The 20,369-nt window shown below is 48.9% G+C and overlaps 1 protein-coding gene across 2 annotated transcripts; it reads right to left on the minus strand.

Annotated features, from left to right (window-relative positions):
• Positions 1-12,116: 12,116 nt before the first annotated feature.
• znf346 (zinc finger protein 346) lies at positions 12,117-20,318 on the minus strand. 2 transcript variants are annotated; one of them, XM_064349667.1, is made up of 7 exons: positions 20,168-20,318; positions 19,276-19,379; positions 18,793-18,891; positions 18,553-18,700; positions 16,602-16,820; positions 16,094-16,193; positions 12,117-15,911 (listed from the first exon to the last, which is right to left on the minus strand). In XM_064349667.1, the coding sequence occupies exons 1-7, from the start codon at positions 20,223-20,225 to the stop codon at positions 15,788-15,790; spliced, it is 852 nt and encodes a 283-aa protein (XP_064205737.1). In that variant the 5' UTR covers positions 20,226-20,318; the 3' UTR covers positions 12,117-15,787. The 2 variants fall into 2 exon arrangements, with proteins under 2 accessions (XP_064205737.1, XP_064205738.1); XM_064349668.1 differs by lacking the exon at positions 20,168-20,318 and adding an exon at positions 19,674-20,105.
• Positions 20,319-20,369: the final 51 nt, after the last annotated feature.

A 20,369-nucleotide genomic window follows, 5' to 3' on the forward strand; every position in this document is an offset into this window, starting at 1 on the left:
CTACACTGAGAGGGTTGTCCACTGACAGGCTAAACTTGTATGGAGTCTGTCAGCATCTCTCTTCCTCTCTCTCCCCCTCTCTGTCTTTCTATTCTCTCTCTCTCCCTCATTCTCTCTGTCTCTCTCTCCGCCCCCGTATCTCTCTCTAATTCCTGCAGTCCGGTGATCTCCCCATGTCACGGTCAGTGGAGGACGGCTTCATCCTTCCTCCCTCTCTTTCATCTATTCATCCCCAACTTCCTCCCCCCTGCACAGGGGCCTAAGCCTCTTAAAGCCGGCTCCGGGTTCGAGAAGGCCCCCAAGGGGTGTGTGTATGTGTGAGTGTGTGTGTGTGTGTGTGAGTGTGTGTGTGTGTGTGTGTGTGTGTGTGTATGTGTGTGTGTGTGTGTGAGTGTGTGTGTGTGTGTGTGTGTGTGTGTGTGTGTGTGTGAGTGTGTGTGTGTGCACCTCGTGGCCCCTGGGAGTAAATCCCAGGCAGGGCCACGCCCGCCAAAGGACCAGCGCTGCTGCCATCTCAATCCTTCAAAGAGCACGTTTTGTTGGAATGTTTTTTTCAACAGTCAGTCTTTTAGAACTCTGTTGCTCTCAGTTACCAGCACCGATTGTGATATCAGCAGTAGTAGTGATTGTGACATCAGCATTAGAATCTTCAGCTGAGAACATTCTAATCACAGACATTTGTGACCTCACACCTTAAAGGGTTGAGGCAGCCCTAGCAGGGCTTGTCACATACTCTCATACTAAGCACTGGAGGCTTTGTCTGGAGAAAGCAGAAAGCAGGGGAACACATTAAACACAGAGAGACCGTCACCCCCTGATTACAGCTGTCTGCGGTGTTCCTCCAGGCTCCACCCCCTGGCCCTCCCCACACCAACCGGAGAGCTTAATTAAAGGGGCACTCCCCTGAAAAATCATAATTTGATACGCTGTGTCCCCTCAATGTTGAAAGTGGGCTTTAAACAAACAGAAAAAACCATAAATCATGGAAATATAATCATAGGTAAGCAGGCAGTTTAAGCATTCGTCCCACACAGAAACGTTACTTTGTCATTTTCTACAAAAAAATAAAATCCAGCTGCTGAACGCTATAAAAGGCTTTTCCCTGTGTCTCCCCGCTCGGCTCAGGATCACTGCGCTAAGGCTCAATCCAGGACATGAAATGACGTATGTCATCGGTTTCTAGGTGTGGTTCTACATAGATTACCCTGACTGCAGTGGTACACCCCCTTTGAAAATAATCCTTCAGGAAAAACCACTGTTGTAAAGCAATCACTGTGTATATATGTGCATGCATGTGTGTGTGTGTGTGTGCGTACATGTTTATGTACATAATGAGACGGTGGCCCTACTTAAAATTCAAAAGGCACAGAAAGCCCCTCGGAGGAGGGGGGGGGGTGGAGACAGTCTAAGTTCCACTATGGCCTTCTGTGTGAGAAACTCGAGGTGCACAATGAAGCAAATAAGAATGCAAGACTTTTCTAAATCAATAAGTGACAATCAGAATAATCCAAAGGTTCTCTTTTCTCCCGCTGATGGTCTGATTATCCCCGTCTGCTCGAACTCCAGGGATCTTCTGCTCACACCCAGATGTGAAGAGGCTGCAGCTCGTTTCAGAGATAAGATGGACGCCATTAGGACTGGCATTCTTCAAGTAAATAACGCTGACACCGCTATCCCAGAACCCCCCATCACGCCATGTGGGGGAAATCTGGAGTCTTTTGTTCTGGTTGATGCTGAGATGTTGAGTAAAGTAATGTCTCAATCCAAATGCTTTACATGCTACCCCCACGGCATTTTTAAAAACAGATTTTTTTTAAAACTGCAAAGTCAAGGAAGTGCAAAGTATTGTGTTCTAAAACTATTCTCTTCAGATGGGTGTCTTCCCAACTGCTCTTAAGACTGTAATGGTTAAACCCATTCTGAAGAAAAAGCATTTTAGACTCCTCTGTACTCAACAACTTTACACCAGTGTCCAATCTTCATGTGTGTGTGTGTGTGTTTGTACGTGTGAGAGTGTGTGTGTGCGAGTGAGTGTGTGTGTGTGTGTGTGTGAGAGAGTGAGTGTGTGTGTGTGTGTGTGTGTGTGTGTGAGAGTGAGTGTGTGTGTGTGCGTGTGTGTGTGTGTGTGTGTGAGCAGCAGGCTGTAGCTCAGTCTCACCCAGTCAGAGCTGCTGAGAGCTCTGTGCCAGTTTGGCGCTGAGAGCTCTGTGCCAGTTTGGCGCTGGGCACTCTGTGCCAGTTTGGCGCTGAGAGCTCTGTGCCAGTTTGGCGCTGGGCGCTCTGTGCCAGTTTGGCGCTGGGTGCTCTGTGCCAGTTTGGCGCTGGGCGCTCTGTGCCAGTTTGGCGCTGGGCGCTCTGTGCCAGTTTGGCGCTAGGTGCTCTGTGCCAGTTTGGCGCGGGCACACGGAGGCCGTGGGGAAACTCGGGCAGAGGGGACTGAACTGCGGGCAGCTGGCGGTCAGGAGGGCGGGTCGCCCGGTGCCAGCGTGCGGTGCGGCTGTGCTGAGGCCCAAGGGGGGGTCGGCCCGTGCCAACCCGCGGGGCGGCGGTGCTGAGGCCCCAGGGCGGGCCGTTTTGCGGCGGTACGAGCTCCGCTGAGCTGCGCCAGCTCTGCACAGAGAGGAGCTGTTGTGCTCAACGCTGCCGCTAATATGCTCTGTGTTCAGCGGATTCTGCTGTGCGTTCAGCGGATTCTGCTCTGTGTTCAGTGGATTCTGCTCTGTGTTCAGTGGATTCTGCTCTGTGTTCAGTGGATACTGCTCTGTGTTCAGGGGATTCTGCTCTGTGTTCAGGGGATTCTGCTCTGTGTTCAGCGGATTCTGCTCTGTGTTCAGTGGATTCTGCTCTGTGTTCAGTGGATTCTGCTCTGTGTTCAGTGGATTCTGCTCTGTGTTCAGTGGATTCTGCTCCGTGATCAGTGGATTCTGCTCTGTGTTCAGTGGATTCTGCTCCGTGATCAGTGGATTCTGCTCTGTGTTCAGTGGATTCTGCTCTGTGTTCAGTGGATTCTGCTCTGTGTTCAGTGGATTCTGCTCCGTGTTCAGTGGATTCTGCTCTGTGTTCAGTGGATTCTGCTCTGTGTTCAGCGGATTCTGCTCTGTGTTCAGTGGATTCTGCTCTGTGTTCAGTGGATTCTGCTCTGTGTTCAGTGGATTCTGCTCTGTGTTCAGTGGATTCTGCTCCGTGATCAGTGGATTCTGCTCTGTGTTCAGTGGATTCTGCTCCGTGTTCAGTGGATTCTGCTCTGTGTTCAGTGGATTCTGCTCCGTGATCAGTGGATTCTGCTCTGTGTTCAGTGGATTCTGCTCTGTGTTCAGTGGATTCTGCTCCGTGTTCAGTGGATTCTGCTCTGTGTTCAGTGGATTCTGCTCTGTGTTCAGTGGATTCTGCTCTGTGTTCAGTGGATTCTGCTCTGTGTTCAGCGGATTCTGCTCTGTGTTCAGCGGATTCTGCTCTGTGTTCAGTGGATTCTGCTCTGCGTTGAGTGGATTCTGCTCTGTGTTCAGTGGATTCCGCTCTGCGTTCAGTGGATTCTGCTCTGTGTTCAGCGGATTCTGCTCTGTGTTCAGTGGATTCTGCTCTGTGTTCAGCGGATTCTGCTCTGTGTTCAGGGGATTCTGCTCTGTGTTCAGCAGATTCTGCTCTGTGTTCAGCAGATTCTGCTCTGTGTTCAGTGGATTCTGCTCTGTGTTCAGCGGACTCTGCTCTGTGTTCAGCGGATTCTGCTCTGTGTTCAGTGGATTGTGCTCTGTGTTCAGCGGATTCTGCTCTGCGTTGAGTGGATTCTGCTCTGTGTTCAGTGGATTGTGCTCTGTGTTCAGCGGATTCTGCTCTGTGTTCAGTGGATTCTGCTCTGTGTTCAGAAGATTCTGCTCTGTGTTCAGTGGATTCTGCTCTGTGTTCAGTGGATTCTGCTCTGTGTTCAGTGGATTGTGCTCTGTGTTCAGCGGATTCTGCTCTGTGTTCAGTGGATTGTGCTCTGTGTTCAGCGGATTCTGCTCTGCGTTGAGTGGATTCTGCTCTGTGTTCAGTGGATTGCGCTGCATGTTTAGCGGATTCCACCGTGCGTTTAGTGCTAAGCGGATCTCGGGCAGCGGAGGCCCAGCAGTGCAGTAAGGAGGAGCCACAGGGGAGCCCTGCTGTGGGAAAGTGCAATAGGTTAGAATATCAATGAGCCTCACCGCCCCAAACCGCAGCTGCTCACCTGCGGCCTGATCCAGCTTCCCAGAGCCCCCGTCCGTCTCCGTCACTCCACATGTGCGTTCCCAGAGCCCCCGTCCGTCTCCGTCACTCCACATGTGCGTTCCCAGAGCCCCCGCCCGTCTCCGTCACTCCACATGTGCGAAGCTGCCCATCTGCCGAGACGGTCAGGAAGCATCTGTTTTTGTTTGGACACAAAAGGACTTCCTGTCTGAGTAACAGCAGTGACATCACAGTCCAGCACACTGAAGACGTCCTCTTTAAACATCGCAAATGTTGAATTTCCCCTACGCGTAAAACTCTGCAATCTTAAAAAAACATTTACACCCCAAAAACTTTTCATTTCTGGAACCCTAACACAGCTGTGGGTCCCCCAGAGGGAGCAGGGCACAATCACAGGAGTTTGGGGGTTTGGACGCGCCTTCCTGTTCTTTTTTTTTGGGGGGGGGGGTGCAGACTCCAGACCTGGCGAAACCGCAGCGTGCCTATCATGTGACAGGGGTCCTGACAGGTGCCGTCCGAGCTGCCTGTTCACAGGTTGTAGTGCTTATTCCCAGCCTGACCCAGGCAGATAAAGCCTGTCCATCTGTCAGAGGAATTAGGGGTAATCCGCTGGAATTTGCAGATCATGGCGGCAGGAGGGGGAGGGGGGAGGGGGGGCCGTTAGAGAAACTAGCGGCTGTGAGTAACTCGAGCCCCAGAGCCACCTGCACTGGTCCCACAGCTCAGGAAACAGAGCATGCAGCTCTCTCTCAGCTGGCAAAGGCCAATCCCCACTACAGTCATGTGTACTAAATAAATAAGAGTTTGCTGCTGGGGACGGTTTGGTGAGTTTAGGCTGCAAATGTGAGGGAATGGTTTGGTGAGTACCCGCCCACCCTGGCCTGCTGTTTGCAAACCAAACCCCTCAAACTGCAGGACTGACATGTATCCTGAGTCTCATGGACATCACAGATTAAATCCAGCAGCTAGATTAAATCCAACCTCAGACATCACCGCCAGTCAGAGCAAACGCGAGACGCGCTAATATCAGAAAGATACAATATGCCCGCTGATCCCCTACAGACTCTTACAAGTACCACGGCAACCAAAGCAAAAGGGTTAGAGTAGCAGAATATCCAAGGTGACAGGTTAGAACATAGGGGAGACCTGAGAGAGAGAGTGTGTGTGAGAGAGAGAGAGAGAGAGAGAGAGAGAGTGAGAGAGAGAGAGAGAGAGAGAGTGTGAGGAGAGAGAGAGAGGGAGAGAGGGAGGAAGACTGAGAGAGACACAGAGAAGAGAAGGTGTGAGTAGAGAACAACATAGACATCATTCTGTTAGCGTTAAATGCACCCGTGCTTCCAGAACATTCTCCCAGTGCTGAAAGGACTCATTTCACAGCGAAGGCCGAAGGTTCTGGGGACCAGAGTGTCTGCAACGTGAACGCAGTGCGGAGAAACGAGCACAGAGACACAAAGGAGGAGAGAGAGGGAGAGAGGGTGTGAGAGAGAGAGAGAGAGAGTGAGAGAGTGTGAGTGAGAGACAAACAGAGAGGGGGAATCATTCCATTAGCGTTAAATGCACCCGTGCTTCCAGAACATTCTCCCAGTGCTGAAAGGACTCATTTCACAGCGAAGGCCGAAGGTTCTGGGGACCAGAGCGTCTGCTACGTGAACGCAGTGCGGAGAAACGAGCACAGAGACACAAAGGAGGAGAGAGAGGGAGAGAGGGTGTGAGACATTGTGTGAGAGAGAGAGTGTATGAGAGAGTGACACACAGGGAGAGTGTGAGAGAGACAGAGAGGGAGAGAGTGTGTGAGAGAGAGAGACAGAGAGGGAGAGAGTGTGTGAGAGAGAGAGACAGAGAGGGAGAGAGGGTGTGTGGTTTTTCAGAGAGAGGAAGTTTTTCAGGCTGAACGCGTGGCTCATATCCTATTTGCTCTGGAAGACAAACAGCAGGAGGATTGCAAAACCTCCGGTGCAAAGCCCGGCTGCAGCCGAACAGAGGCCAGCTCATTCAGAGAAACAGAGCGAGGTCACGACCCCGCCCCCCCCACCCCCTCCCTCCCCAAACCCTGTCCTCTTTCACTGCTCGTCATTCTACAGCTCACAGCCATTCACACTGACCCCCCCCCGGACTCAGGTTCACCACACATCCGCAAAAAAAAACAACAAAAAAAGTCTGGAGTCTGGTCAGGGAGATACTGTGTCCTGCACAACTCTAAGATTACACAAGGGACTAGCACAGGGACCAGGACTGGTACTGGGACAGGTACTGGGACTGGGCCTCATACAGGGACAGGGACTGGTACAGGGACAGGTACTGGGACTGGGACTCATACAGGGACAGGGACTGGTACAGGGACAGGTACTGGGACTGGGACTCATACAGGGACAGGGACTGGTACTGGGACAGGTACTGGGACTGGGCCTCATACAGGGACAGGGACTGGTACAGGGACAGGTACTGGGACTGGGACTCATACAGGGACAGGGACTGGTACAGGGACAGGTACTGGGACTGGGACTCATACAGGGACAGGGACTGGTACAGGGACAGGTACTGGGACTGGGACTCATACAGGGACAGGGAAAGGGACCAGCACAGGGACAGGGACTGGAACAGAAAGTTCTTACCTCACTGATTGCTTTTTAGGGGTTCACACACACACACACAATGCATACACACATACACACACGCACACACGCACGCACACACACACAATGCACACGCAGACACACACACACGCACTCTCACACACAAACAAACACACACAGACACACTCACACACACTCATACACACACACACACACACACCCACAATGCCCCCCCAAACTGCCAGTCAGAAATCATGAATGAAACCCCTCTTTCCCCCACCCCCGAGCACCCCCCCTCCCTCCACACACACACACACACACACACACACACAGTATTCTCCTCTCGGCACAGACACATTGTGGGGTGACAGAGGCCCCAGTCTGACCCCCCCACCCCCATATCCTGGCTGTGCACACAGGGCGAACTCAAGAGGCCTCAAGGCTGCCTGTCAGCGCTTGATTGATGGGGAGAGAGAGTTGTTTTGAGCTCTTCTTCCTTCCTTGTTTTCCAAAATAATGTTTCGATTAGCCTTCCGGGCCCCCCTCCACCCCCGTCCCCCCTCCCCCATCCCCTGTCCCCCCCAAGTCCTCCTGCACTTCCTGCACTTCTAGTGTTTCCACGGCAGCCAGCTGTCAAAAGAAAAATAAATAAATAAAATACATTTTCAAAATGTTATCTGCTGCCCATCAGTTGCTCCTGATCTCTAAATGCAGCTCACTCTCCTCTCAGAAACGAACGCCGCTAATTACTTCATTTTGGTGCTCTAAAGACGAGGCCAAAAAAAGCCCCTCTTTCAGGGCTACGGAAAGAGAACGAACGGCTACAATGACTTAAGAACTGTGTAGTGTGGTCGTCTGCCCTCTGTCTCCTCTCTCTCTCTCTCTCTCCCTTCCTCTCCCCCCCTCTCTCTCCTTCCTCCCCTCTCTCCTTCCTCTCTCTCCCTCTCTCTCTCTCTCTCTCTCTCTCTCTCTCTCTCTCTCCTCATCCTTCCTCTCTCTCCCTCAGTCTCCCTTTCCCTCTCTCTCTCTCTCTCTCTCTCTCTTACAGCTTTGTATAGGAGTGAACTGGAGCACATCACTTCCACTAGTCCTCACTGTCTGTAAAGGTGCCGGTCGCTTTCATTAGCCAATCAGAGCCCACGGAGAGGGAAATAACAGGTTTGTATTGTACACACACTGAAAGCCTCTCTGCGAGGCTCCGCCCCTTCTCCTGTTGTGACTGATGTCGCCGACCTTCCTCAGCAGTGAGAAATGCCATTGAGATGACAGCAGCAGTTACACAGGATTCATCTATTCAGAGATCCCACCAAGTTCAGGGGGAAATGAGTCTCCTTCTGGCACTGCGCTCACAGAAGACGAAAACCTCCATTTTACCGCTTTCCCAGAGCGGACCTGTAATAGGCAGCATATCTGCATGTGTTTGAGAGGGAGAGGGCATTGTGCAGCGCTGCGGGTCTGGGGGAAGCACTGCAGCGTTTGGTGCTGGTCTCAGGTGGGTCATTTGGGCCTAAAGAGAGCCAGAATGGAGTTCCTCAGCCACAGACCCCGTATCGAACCCGGATAGCAAGTGACTCCGGGCCGGATCTGTGCTGAGTCCGGCCCGACAGTGCTGACAGGGTGTTTGGCAGGCGCTGTTCCCCTGCTCCAGGGTCAGGGTCTGTCCCAGGCGCTGTTCCCCTGCTCCAGGGTCAGGGTCTGTGAGGGATGCTGTTCCCCTGCTCCAGGGTCAGGGTCTGTGAGGGACGCTGTTCTGGAACACCAGCATGCTTGTGCTAAGGACAATAACTCCCAGCCCAACGGCAGACAAATTAATCTCAAGGTTGTGTTCGGGGCACCCGAAACGGCTCCAGCAGTCCTGGCTCCATGCCCCCCCCCCCCCCCACACACACACACAACAGGCCTCTGATCCTTATCTCCACACCCAGGAAGCCCGTGGCGGGGAACCCGCTATCACAGAGCCGATACCATCGCCTGAAACAGCCACAGCACCAGCGGGGCGATGGAAACGCACAACAACCACATTCAGCCCCTCCAGTGAAAAACACTTCTGATTAAATATCTACTTTTCCCCAACTGCTAACCTGCACATGCTCTGAGTATTCCACATTTAGGAAAACAGCAATGGTGTGAAAACGGCTTATTCTACGTGTTTGATTCATATTTGAATTATTACTGCCTCCGTGCGTAAATCACCATCTATACCTTCCTACTGTGTGAGATTATTGGTCAACAATAGCAAAACTGTCCGGTAACTATTCTGTTACCACCAGCTTCATCTTCACAGAAGGAAAGTCTCACATCTGGACTAATGGTGAGGAATGGGGAAGCTGTGAATGCTGATGGTCTCTCTCTCTGAAAATGAAATAAAGTTCTTTAGTACAAACAAAGAGAAAATAGTGGGGATGGGTTTACTTATTCCAGGCCGTCAATAAAAGGAATTAGGGAAAATAATCAAAAACGTCTGCTGCTCAGTAACTGGCGAGAGAAACACTCCTTGTTACTGGTTTTACAAAGCTGTGGAACAGCGTGAGAAACAGATGAACTTTGCTACAGAAAACCGACATGGATGAACATATTTACCAGATTATTTCAGAGCACTGCGACCACGGCCCTCTGTACCCGACAGGGTTCCAGCATCCAGGTGTTATTCACAGTGTGTGTGTGTGTGTCTCCTGTCTGAGCGCGTAGGCTGCAAGGACACAGAGAGAACGGCGTCCTGCGTCCAATCACGCTCCGCTGACTTCAGATTTACTATCAGGCAGCGCTGTGGAGCGGCCGCAGAATGTTCCCCGGGAAGGTCCCTGATCTTTAAACGCTCCTAAAGCAGACTGGGAGCTCAGGGACTAAGAGTAGGGGAGCGGGGACTTACTGTATTTACTCTGCAAACATACACTCAAACTTCATAAAACCAGCCAGAAATACCCCAATAAATATCCACCCCCCCCCAGCATTTTACACCAAGACTTCCAATCACATCTAACAAAGGCCTTAAACTGAACAGTCCACAGTAGAGAGGAGTGGGGAAAAGCTTGGTGTATTATGGTTATGGAAAAGTGAAACAGAGGCACTATTGCCTTATGAAATTCCACTCACAACTCAGCAGATCAAATCGTTTCAATCTCAGCTCCTCTATCCCTCGTCAGATGGAAGACAAATAAACGGGTTTTTCTATATATGTCAATTATCTTTCCCTCTTTAATTTAGTGAGTCTGACATTACATATAATCATATATGAGAATAAACCAGCAGTGCATGAGATCATCAGATTTTGCAATACAATGTTAGAGGCTTCATGGCATTAAGTTTGAAGACTTTCTAATTTACCGTGCGTATTCACTGCGGTGAGTGAAATGTCATGTGTATTTGTTGGGGGTTACGCGTGGATTAGTGGGGAATGTGGCTTACACTGCCCCCCAGTGGTAAAGGAAGACACAGGCGGTAAAGCATCAGTCCTCGTACTACGTGTGTCTGCGTGTTTACACACCTTGTGCTTCGGGGGGGGGGGGCAGTGCAGACACTACGTGGCCCACTTTGTAAATACAAAGTGTCCCCCCCCCCACTGAAAGCAAATAGATGTTATCATCAGAGTAAACATTTACCTTTTTTATGAATGGAGCTTGTATCTGAACCAGTGCGGCCCTGGACCTTTGGTACCGCTCACCCGCTCAAGTGCAAATAAGGACATTTCACTTATTTCTAGGTTTTTATAAGAAAAATGGAAAATGGAAAATTTAAAAGTTAAAAGCAGTTTGTTTAGGAGGTAATCTCTCCTGATTTATTCTGGGGGGGGGGGGGTGTCATTACAAATGAACAGCTTACTGTAAAACACCGAGGAAAGATTTCACCCCAGACACACGTTTAGGAGGGTGGTCTGGGGGTACCCGTAACCCCCCCTTCAAACCTTGGACGGGCTGTGTACGTGGCTCCCAGGAACTGTCACGTGATGTTTATGAAACGTGGTTTTAAGTGTTTATTCCACTTCCCCCCCCCCAACACATGTTCTACTGATGCACTTCGGAACCCGTCCAGAGCACACATTTAAGAAATATCTGGCAAACATTATTTTGCAAAGCGTACTCTCAGAAATCGATTTCCTGACTTCCAGGTCACGCTCATGCCAGGGAACTTTTTTCTCTCTAAAACTCCTTTGTACTTTTCTCAGTCGTTCCAGCCAGGCCGTGCTCACACTCGATATCAGACACACTGCGAATATAACTATGCTCCCAGATTAACAGCCAACAGCAGCTTGCGACAGCATCATAAATTTCACCTGAACGCTGAGACACATTTAATGACGAAGGCAATCAGAGGAGCAAGGAGGTAAATCACACCTGCTTAACGCGCCAGTTTAACACAGAGCTGGAACCAAGCTTCACACAGATATGAGTAACACACCTGTTTGAGCAAGGGCGCTGAACGCTTATACATTACAGCTGACATCAGAAAGAATAATCATATAGTTAAGAAGGATATGGTGGCCTACAGTTAAATGGATTTAAACGCCAGGAATGCTGATCGGAGTTTAACACGAATATTAATCCCAGGCACTGCATCCCAATGGCACACATTTCGCGGCGAGCATTGTTGGGCTGAACGGCCTGTTCATTATGCTATCTACGGTATGGTGTGTTGCGTTATATTACACTACATTGTGTTGTGTTGTATGTTACATTGTGTTGTGTTGTATGATACGTTACGTTGTGTTATATTACGTTACGTAAAGGATACTAAGAATGGATGGCAGCTTCCTTTAATATTTCTTCAGCCGTGAACTTGAGCAGCTGTGTGGTGTACAGGACAGAGAAGCAGACTCCTAGCGTGGAGGTTGCGGGTTTAAGCCCCAGGCGTGCAGCGTGGCATTGCCAAGGTGCCCTTGAGCAAGGAGCTCAATCAAAACTTCTGCCGTGAACTCCCAGCAGCCAATGCCGTCACAGCATTAAGCAAAGAGCACAATCTCAGCAGCTTCTACACGCTTACAGCTGCTGAATGTGCAGGAGAGAGACTACAGTGCAAAGTCTCTCTGCCAGAAGCCTGAAATGTGCCCTTTCTTGTTGTGTGTGTGTGTGTGTGTGCACGTGTGTGCATGTGTGCGTGTGTATGTGTGCGTGTGTGTGTGTGTGCATGTGTGTGCACGTGCGTGTGTGTATGCGTGTGTGTGTGCATGTGTGCGTGTGTGCATGTGTGTATGTGTGTGTGTGTGTGCGTGTGTGTGCATGTGTGCGTGTGTGTGTGTGTGTATATGCGTGTGCATGTGTGTGTGTATATGCGTGTGCGTCGTGTGTGTGGTTATCTAACTACTATGGTCGCTCAAACGATCAAATAAAAAAGACGACACTTGAATCTGACGTGGTCAGTTTAATATAAAGACAGAAAATATATATAAGCTAAGGCGACATCAAGGACAGGATTTTTAAAAAGTATACTCTTAGTGAGCTAGCATTAGCAGTCAGCACCTTTGCCTTGTAAGGAGGTTGCAGGTTTGAGTCCCGGCTGGCCCGGGTCCCCCCAGTGAGGAGTTTGCACATTCTCCTTGTGATCTCCCACAGCCAAACCTGCATCCCAGGGACTGCAGTGTCCTGGCCAACTCCTGCACATTTACAGTAATGTTATTCATTTACATTTGTCCCTGTCACATAAACTAGCTCACATTAAATATCCGACTTAGCGAGCATTATCATTAGCATTAGCAAACAAGTAAGCTCACCTCTATGTGAGAGAGAGACTGTGAGTCCTACTGTATCTGAAGGTGCAGCTGGGCAAAGCAAGCCGGCGAGCCAACATAGCTAACACTAGCTAGCTAATCAGGCGTTTCACTTACTGCCGCCCAAACAAATCGAACGGAATCAGAGATTTTTATACACATGGCATAAGTCTAAAGCAGTCCCCATTCAGTATGCCTTACCAACTGACATATTTATACAGAGAAATAATTCCTAATTAAATGTACCTTGACTCTAACACAAAATGGCAGTGACTCTTCTAATATCAAACTGTAGATTTCATGAGCAGTTATTACTTGGCAGAAATTAATTTCAGATGAAGAGAATTTCTCAGTTTAAACAAATCGACTTGAGGACAGCTAAAAGCTCTTCAGAAGCTACACTCAAAACCAAAGGGCCTCCTAAGATATTCCAATTCATGTGTTCAAGTCTTAAAAGGCATTTATGAACCACTTCTAGCATAGCTCTTAACATGAAGGAATTGATTTTTTTTGGTTTGTGTCACACTTACTACTAATTTCAATGTGCCACTTTCAAAAGACCGTTTTGTGGATATTGGGAGGATAGTTTTTTAATGCACTTTGGTGGAACGAAGTCGGTCATCTGAGGAATCAATTCCAGCTCTCCCTTTCGAGCTTCCTTATTAAAACTAATGCAAATTACTGCAGCAATATCCGAAAAGAGGCCAGTGGGTCACGATCAGGAGGATGTGTGCGCCCCCTGCTGGTGCAGACACAGATAACAGGGAAAATGGCCGATATTAGGACCCTGTGTTACCGTGGTGGTCGGGGTCAGTCATGGTGTTGGTTAGTGTTCTACAAGAACAGACAAGGCGTTGTTAAAACATGTTTTACTAGATGTACATTTTCTTAATATTTCTCTAGGCAGACATGTACCATATTTAAAATAAATCTCGTCAAGTACAACATCGACTAACACTATGAGGTTTGAAAGAGCAGGCCCGTTTCAGCTAAGTTATTTACACACGTGTTATACAGCCCTGTCTGTTAAATAACATATTATATTAAAGTGTGTCCACTCATGTTCCCCGGACTCTTAACACAAGCATTTATCACACATTCTGCTCGTCAAACCGGGGGGAAACCACTATGGCGAATGATTACATCGAAGAGCACACAAGAAAACCATCTCAAACGTCAAATGTTTGAGGAAGTTTTCACAACACTTTCAAACTGCTATTTTAACCATATTGATTAAGCATGTCGTTTGCATGTAAACCGCAAATCATACAAACAGTACAAATCGTTTGTAACTACTTCAGTTCACAAACTAGGCTGCTAGGCCTTCTCACATTCAGTTACTTCCTAGGTACATAACCCACAAAAAAGAAAATGAAGACAAATAAATTTTAACTTAGCAACAGAAAAGTTTTTTTTAAAACCTCAGTACCGAGATTGTGGACTTGGATCTATGACATAAAAAGAAGCCTTCTCATCGAGCTTGAGAAGTTCTGACCTTAAGCTTCCTGCTGGCTCTCCTGGCTCCCGTTCTGATAAGCACCCCCCCCCCCCCATTATTCCCTATTTATGTGTCCGTTAAAATTAGCTGAGCAGACGAGGAGCTACTGGCCACATACGGTTCAGCATCAACCAGGTTCCCTTCATCCTGAACCCGTCGCTACACACAGCAGATAAAAAACATTCTCTCTGTACTCACCAACAAATATTCTCATCCATATTAGGCTTTCTTTCATGATTTTCAGGCTAGCTTAACACTATGAATCAGTACAGAGTCAGAAGATCAAAGTCTAGATAAATGGGAATCTACATGAGCACACATTCTACCACGCAGAAGGAAAAGGAAGCCAAAACATTTACCTGTTATTGCGTGACTTCTAAACCTACCAGGTAAAAATAAATCAGATTAGCTTTCTGGTTACAGCACCTTTCAGTCTCAACTGAGCAGCTTTGTGTCGTTTATTCGCCTAAAAATGTATGAAAACAATTATTTAATTAAAACAAAGCTGCTCTTAAGAGACAGAACCAACAGCTTGCACCAAGTAAGAAACAATCACACAATTTCATATTCAGCAAAGATGACAATGCTGGGGGGAATATGTAAAAACAAAAAATAAAACCACCGATCAAGGGCAAGTGCGATATTTTCATTCTGTACCAAGGCATAACTCCTCTGCTCTATACACCTCATACTTGTGATAAAAAAGCAAGTAACTGCAGACCTAAGAAACAAGAAAACCTTGAGAACACTGGCTCCACTCAGAAGCTAAAATGCGACAACAAAATCACAGGTAAAAATGAGAACTTGAATGAAAAAAAAACATTGTAGATACAAAATTATATATACGTGTATATAACATCACATATACAACAAATGTGTGGATTCTGAATCAGCAGCAACAGAGACGCCCCATAACAACCGAGGCCCGTCTCCAAGGACCAGCCAATCAGGCCTGCGTGGCCCCTGCGGCATCACTGAGAAACCCTGCGGTCCTCAGACACACGAGCAGGGATTACCCAGAATGCCTGTTTCCCCTACGCCTAACTCAGACACATGGGCAGGGATTACCCAGAATGCCTGCTTCCCCTAAGACTAACTCGGAGACGCGGGCAGGAACTACCCAGAATGCCTGCTTCCCCTACGACTAACTCAGAGACCTGGGTAGGGATTACCCAGAATGCCTGCGCCCCCCCCCCCCCAACGACTACCTCAGAGACACGAGCAGGGACTACCCAGAATGCCAGCACCACCCATGACTGACTAAAATATAATAATAAAATATCATAGAGAACTTTCCAGAACAAGCGGCATGTCGAAGGTTTAGAGGAGATGGAGTGAGAGACAGAGTGTGAAAAAGACCAACGGACAGAGAGAGATAGAGGGAGAGTCAAAGCGAGAGGATGAGGGTGTGGGTTTTTTGGGGATGCAACACGTTTGCTGATTGGTGTCTCTCTGTATAAACTGGCGTGTGATTTCTGTGGGGTTCTCTCCCTGTAGAGACTCTGCTGTGTTGTTTTCGTGGGGTTCTCTCCGTAGAGACTGCCATGTTGTTTTTGAGGTGTTCTCTCCCTGTAGCGACACTGCTGTGTTGTTTTTGATGGGTGCTCTGTCTGTAGACTCTGCCATGTTGTTTTTGAGGTGTTCTCTCCCTGTAGCGACACTGCTGTGTTGTTTTTGATGGGTGCTCTGTCTGTAGACTCTGCCATGTTGTTTTTGAGGGGTGCTCTGTCTGTAGACTCTGCCATGTTGTTTTTGAGGGGTGCTCTGTCTGTAGACTCTGCCATGTTGTTTTTTTTGGGGTGGTCCCTCTGGTCACTCATAGTCCTGGTTGTAGTTACCCCAGTCCTCCTGCAGGGGCGCTGTTGGGTATGGCTCGGCAGGCTGAAGCGTTTCTGAGGGGCTGGTGAAAGTGCTGTTTCCCTTCTTCACCCTCACACTGCAAAAACACAGACACAAGCCAGTCCGTGAGGTACATCTAAAAATGTCACTGAACACTGTGTGTGTGTGTGTGTGTGTGTGAGAGCAGAGGTGAGAGAGCCCAGGTGAGGGAGCCCAGGAGAGGGAGGTGAGGGAGCCCAGGTGAGGCAGCCCAGGTAAGCTCTGCGCAGGGTAACTCACTGGTTCTTGTGTTTGGAGCCGCTGATGTGGGCCTGGTACTGCTCCACAGAGTTGAGCTCGATGTTGCACACTGTGCAGGGGTAGCCCTTCACTGTGGAGGCTGCAGACACAGCAAGAGCACAACAGCTTCAAACACACCTCACTGACACAATCAAACTTCTGCTGCTAGAATTGTGGGTAGAGGAGCTCTTACTGGGAGCAGAGGAGGTGCAGGAGGTGTGGGGGGAGGTGCAAGTGGAGGTGCGAGTGGATCTCTTACCGGGGGCAGAGGAGGTGCAGGAGGTGTGGGGGGAGGTGCGGGAGGTGGAGCTCTCACCAGGGCAGAGGAGGTGCAGGAGGTGTGGGGGGAGGTGCGGGAGGTGGAGCTCTCACCAGGGCAGAGGAGGTGCCGGAGGAGGTGCAGGAGGTGTGGGGGGAGGTGCGGGAGGTGAAGCTCTCACCAGGGCAGAGGAGGTGCCGGAGGAGGTGCAGGAGGAGTGGGGGGAGGTGCGGGAGGTGGAGCTCTCACCGGGGGTGGAGGACGGGCCGTAGGTCTCCAGCAGCTTCATCTTGGTGAGCTGCTTCTTGTGTTTCTTGCCGGCGTAGTGCTGCGTGGCCATCAGCGGGTTGTTGAAGGAGGCGTGGCAGATGGAGCAGAAGCGCTCGGGGTCGCCCTCTGCTGGGCCCTGGGACGCCGCGCTCTGCACCTCCACCTTCTTCTTACTGGGGGTCTTAGCGGGAGGCAGCGCTGGAAGAGGGGCACGGGGGGGTCAGCACGCGCTCTTCTGCCATGTTTACTCTCACTGCACAGTACTCTCCTTCACCCGCACATCCCTCTCTCCCCCCCTCTCTGCTGTGCGGCTGATGACACGGCTGCTCTCTCTCTCTCCATGACTCACAGGCCTCGCACGCCCACCGCTCTCCTGCTCCATACAGATCCCAGGGCAGATCGGGGGGGGGGGTGCTGATAGGCCACAGCCTGTGCTGGGCGTCAGTGTTACAGTGACTGCTGAGTCTTTAGTGAACTGACAGGTCCACACACCTTATTTCCAAGGCCTACACTGATAAAAAAACACAAAAACTGCAGCCCTGCAACAAGTGAGTTTGACACCCCTGATCAAGATAATGAACCATAACCATCACTCATCCTCTCTGAGCCCAAATTAACACCTTTTAATTAAACCTGTATCTGATTTGCGGACAGACATGACACCTGCTGCATTTGATTAGAGTGATCTGAGCACACGCACACACACACACACACACACACACACAGAATGTGCACAGCTGATTGTTGGCACTTCGGTACAGCTGATTGACACCTCTGCTGATTCACCGATGTTTGTGCCAAAATCTCCTTCATGCGTAAAACAAAGCCAGTCGTGTCTACCACACGCTACAGGTCAGTTAGGGTAACGAACAACGCCGCAAGAGACTCCCATATCACTCCCTGAAACAACAACACCACAACAGACTCCCATATCACTCCCTGAAACAATAATGACGTAAGAGACTCCCATATCACTCCCTGAAACAATAATGACGCAAGAGACTCCCATATCACTCCCTGAAACAATAATGACGCAAGAGACTCCCATATCACTCCCTGAAACAATAATGACGCAAGAGACTCCCATATCACTCCCTGAAACAACAACACCGCAACAGACTCCCATATCACTCCCTGAAACAATAATGATGCAAGAGACTCCCATATCACTCCCTGAAACAATAATGACGTAAGAGACTCCCATATCACTCCCTGAAACAACAACACTGCAACAGACTCCCATATTGCCTGTAAGCACAGCTTTAAAGAATGAATAATTCTAACAGGAGCGCAGTGGTAGGAACACTGTGAAGCAGGAGGTGCCTTCTTTCAGGTCTGGATGGTTATTATAAGACCCCCCCCCCCCCCAGCGCTTACCGTAAAGAACAGGGTCTCCCTGGCGTTGTGGACTAATTCTCCAGCTACTTCTTTCAATCTTACCATCTAATTACCCCCCAGTTTAATGGAATTAATTATAGCTGCCTCTCATTATCATTTACTCGATTCTCTCCAGCTTTTTTGTGTGTCAAATGCTTCCACCTCAAAATGCGTGCCGCACATCTCCCAGGTGGATGATACGATCAAGGTCAATTTCCCCCTTGTGAACTGTGAAGCGCTTTCGCATCTTAAACGACTGATTCATTACATGCTAACTCTATACATGTGCTTTTGTTCTCGCCGCTTTGCGCGATATGAAATCTGCCTATCTTACACAACGGCCCTGTTAAGTCACTCAGCACACAAACATGAACAAATTCAGCCAAATACTGGCAAGACACTTAGTTCTCCCGAAAGTGCAGCATGACACCAACCGACCGCACCGTTTAAAATGAACACACAGTTTCTGCACTTGAGTGTGCGTGTATTAGACAGCACAAAAAAGCAGCCTTGTTGAAGGGCACAGTAAGCAGACGGGCGCAGGAAAGCTAACCTGGAGCCTGGAAGCCGTAGGTCTTCAGCTTCAGGTTCTTGGCGTGCACCTTTCCCTGGTAGTGCGACTCCGCCACCACCCGCGAGGAGAAGGTCATGTTGCACACGGGGCAGACTTTGTAGCGGTCCGCCTCCCCGTTGTCGCTGACCTGGGGAAAGGGGATAACGTGCACATGAGGACGAAGGCACAGAGGGTAGAGGGCTATGCAATCAGGAGGAAGGGAATACGCTTAAAACTCACACTGTCGGTGGTGGAGGGCGATTTGAACCTCTTCACTGATGGCTCCTCGTCCTTGTGAATGGTCATGTAGCGGCGAACTTTATTGGCATGTTTTTTACTCTGCAGCGATCACACGGCATTCAGGAACAGACTTTAGAGAATCATCACGCCGAGGCAAGTTTGCAGGTTTCTTTTTTTTGACATGCAACTACACACTGCATTCATCCTCTTTTGAGTCAGATACACTATTTCTTTATTTACAAGTGGCTAAGGTGCACAACTGGACAGCTTACACGCAACCTGTTTTGTTGTTTTAGACAAAGTACAATTAACAACTTTAAACCATTTTCTAAAACTGTGCATAGTTAAGCTTTTATGTCATTCCACCTGATAATTTAGTGTAAAATATGTTTTTTTTTTTTTAAACAGAAAAAGATCCTTAAATTGTTTAAAGAGGTACACAGGTGGTTTCTGAAAATTGATAAAAACTGAATAGTGACTAACCTGATAGTGGGCAAGTTTTTGCGATTCTGAAATCAGGACCGCGTTGCATACTTTACAATTGGCGTCAGAAAACAGGTTACTGTTTTCTTTGATCATCTTGTTCACTGCAAGAGAAATGAGACGTAAGCGATGACTTATGAATGACAACATGGCGTCATTATCTGGAGCAGAGAACACTAGATGCATGTCGGCTCGTGCAAACACATTCTGCACTACATTGGCTCTAACAAAACATTTGATTACGCAAATTAAAAACGCAATCAGAGTAAGCAATATCCTAAATGGATTTCTGCAGCTAATAAAGTAATTTGGCTAGCTACCGGTGTACAAAATAAAAAAAGGAGCTAGCTAGTTAGCCAGCTTGCTTGCTGCGTCGTTGATGAGTGGATTGTGTTTACCTTGCGAGTTACGTGCAACTTAAAAGGAAGTTCAGGGGGAAATAACTGTCACAGCAAAGACGTTAACCTGTGCTTACATCGTGGACGGTGCCAACAAAAATACGCATATAGCGTTACTTCTGCAACATAACATAGCTTAAATAAGCAGCAAGCTGGATGGCTAGCATTAGCAACCGATACTTTCCCGAACTTCAGCAACATACACCAACTCTCTTCTGCTCAAAATACTTCATGCATACTAATATAGAGTAAGCAGCAAGTGAATTGGCTGCAACTTCCATATGACTAGCTTTCTCGACCTTGGATGTTGTCTTTTCCAAGACTGATCTCTATGATACCTAACATCATCAATGCTTCTACCTAGAGGCTACACTTTATTCTGCAGACAACAGCGCTGTCAGTACATCTGCTGCGACCTAAAATAGTTCATACAACAAAGATGACCGAGCGTGGTCGTTCCCGGTAATCCCGAGGGCTGGAATTCAGAAACCTACCCTCCGCCGCCCCCGACGGTAAATATGGAAAATCTCCATTCTGCTCTTCGTCCGCCATGTTTACAGGACGAGTCGGCAAGACGCTGAGGCGCAGAAGCGGGGACAACGTCGTGAACTATCGCGAGACTTGGACTGCATCGTAAACCATCACGAGAAGTCTGTAAAATGAAACGTCACACTGTCGCCCGCTGCTGGCCACTTC

This window comes from Anguilla rostrata, chromosome 9 (assembly GCF_018555375.3).
Source record: "Anguilla rostrata isolate EN2019 chromosome 9, ASM1855537v3, whole genome shotgun sequence".
NCBI classification, from domain to species: domain Eukaryota; kingdom Metazoa; phylum Chordata; class Actinopteri; order Anguilliformes; family Anguillidae; genus Anguilla; species Anguilla rostrata.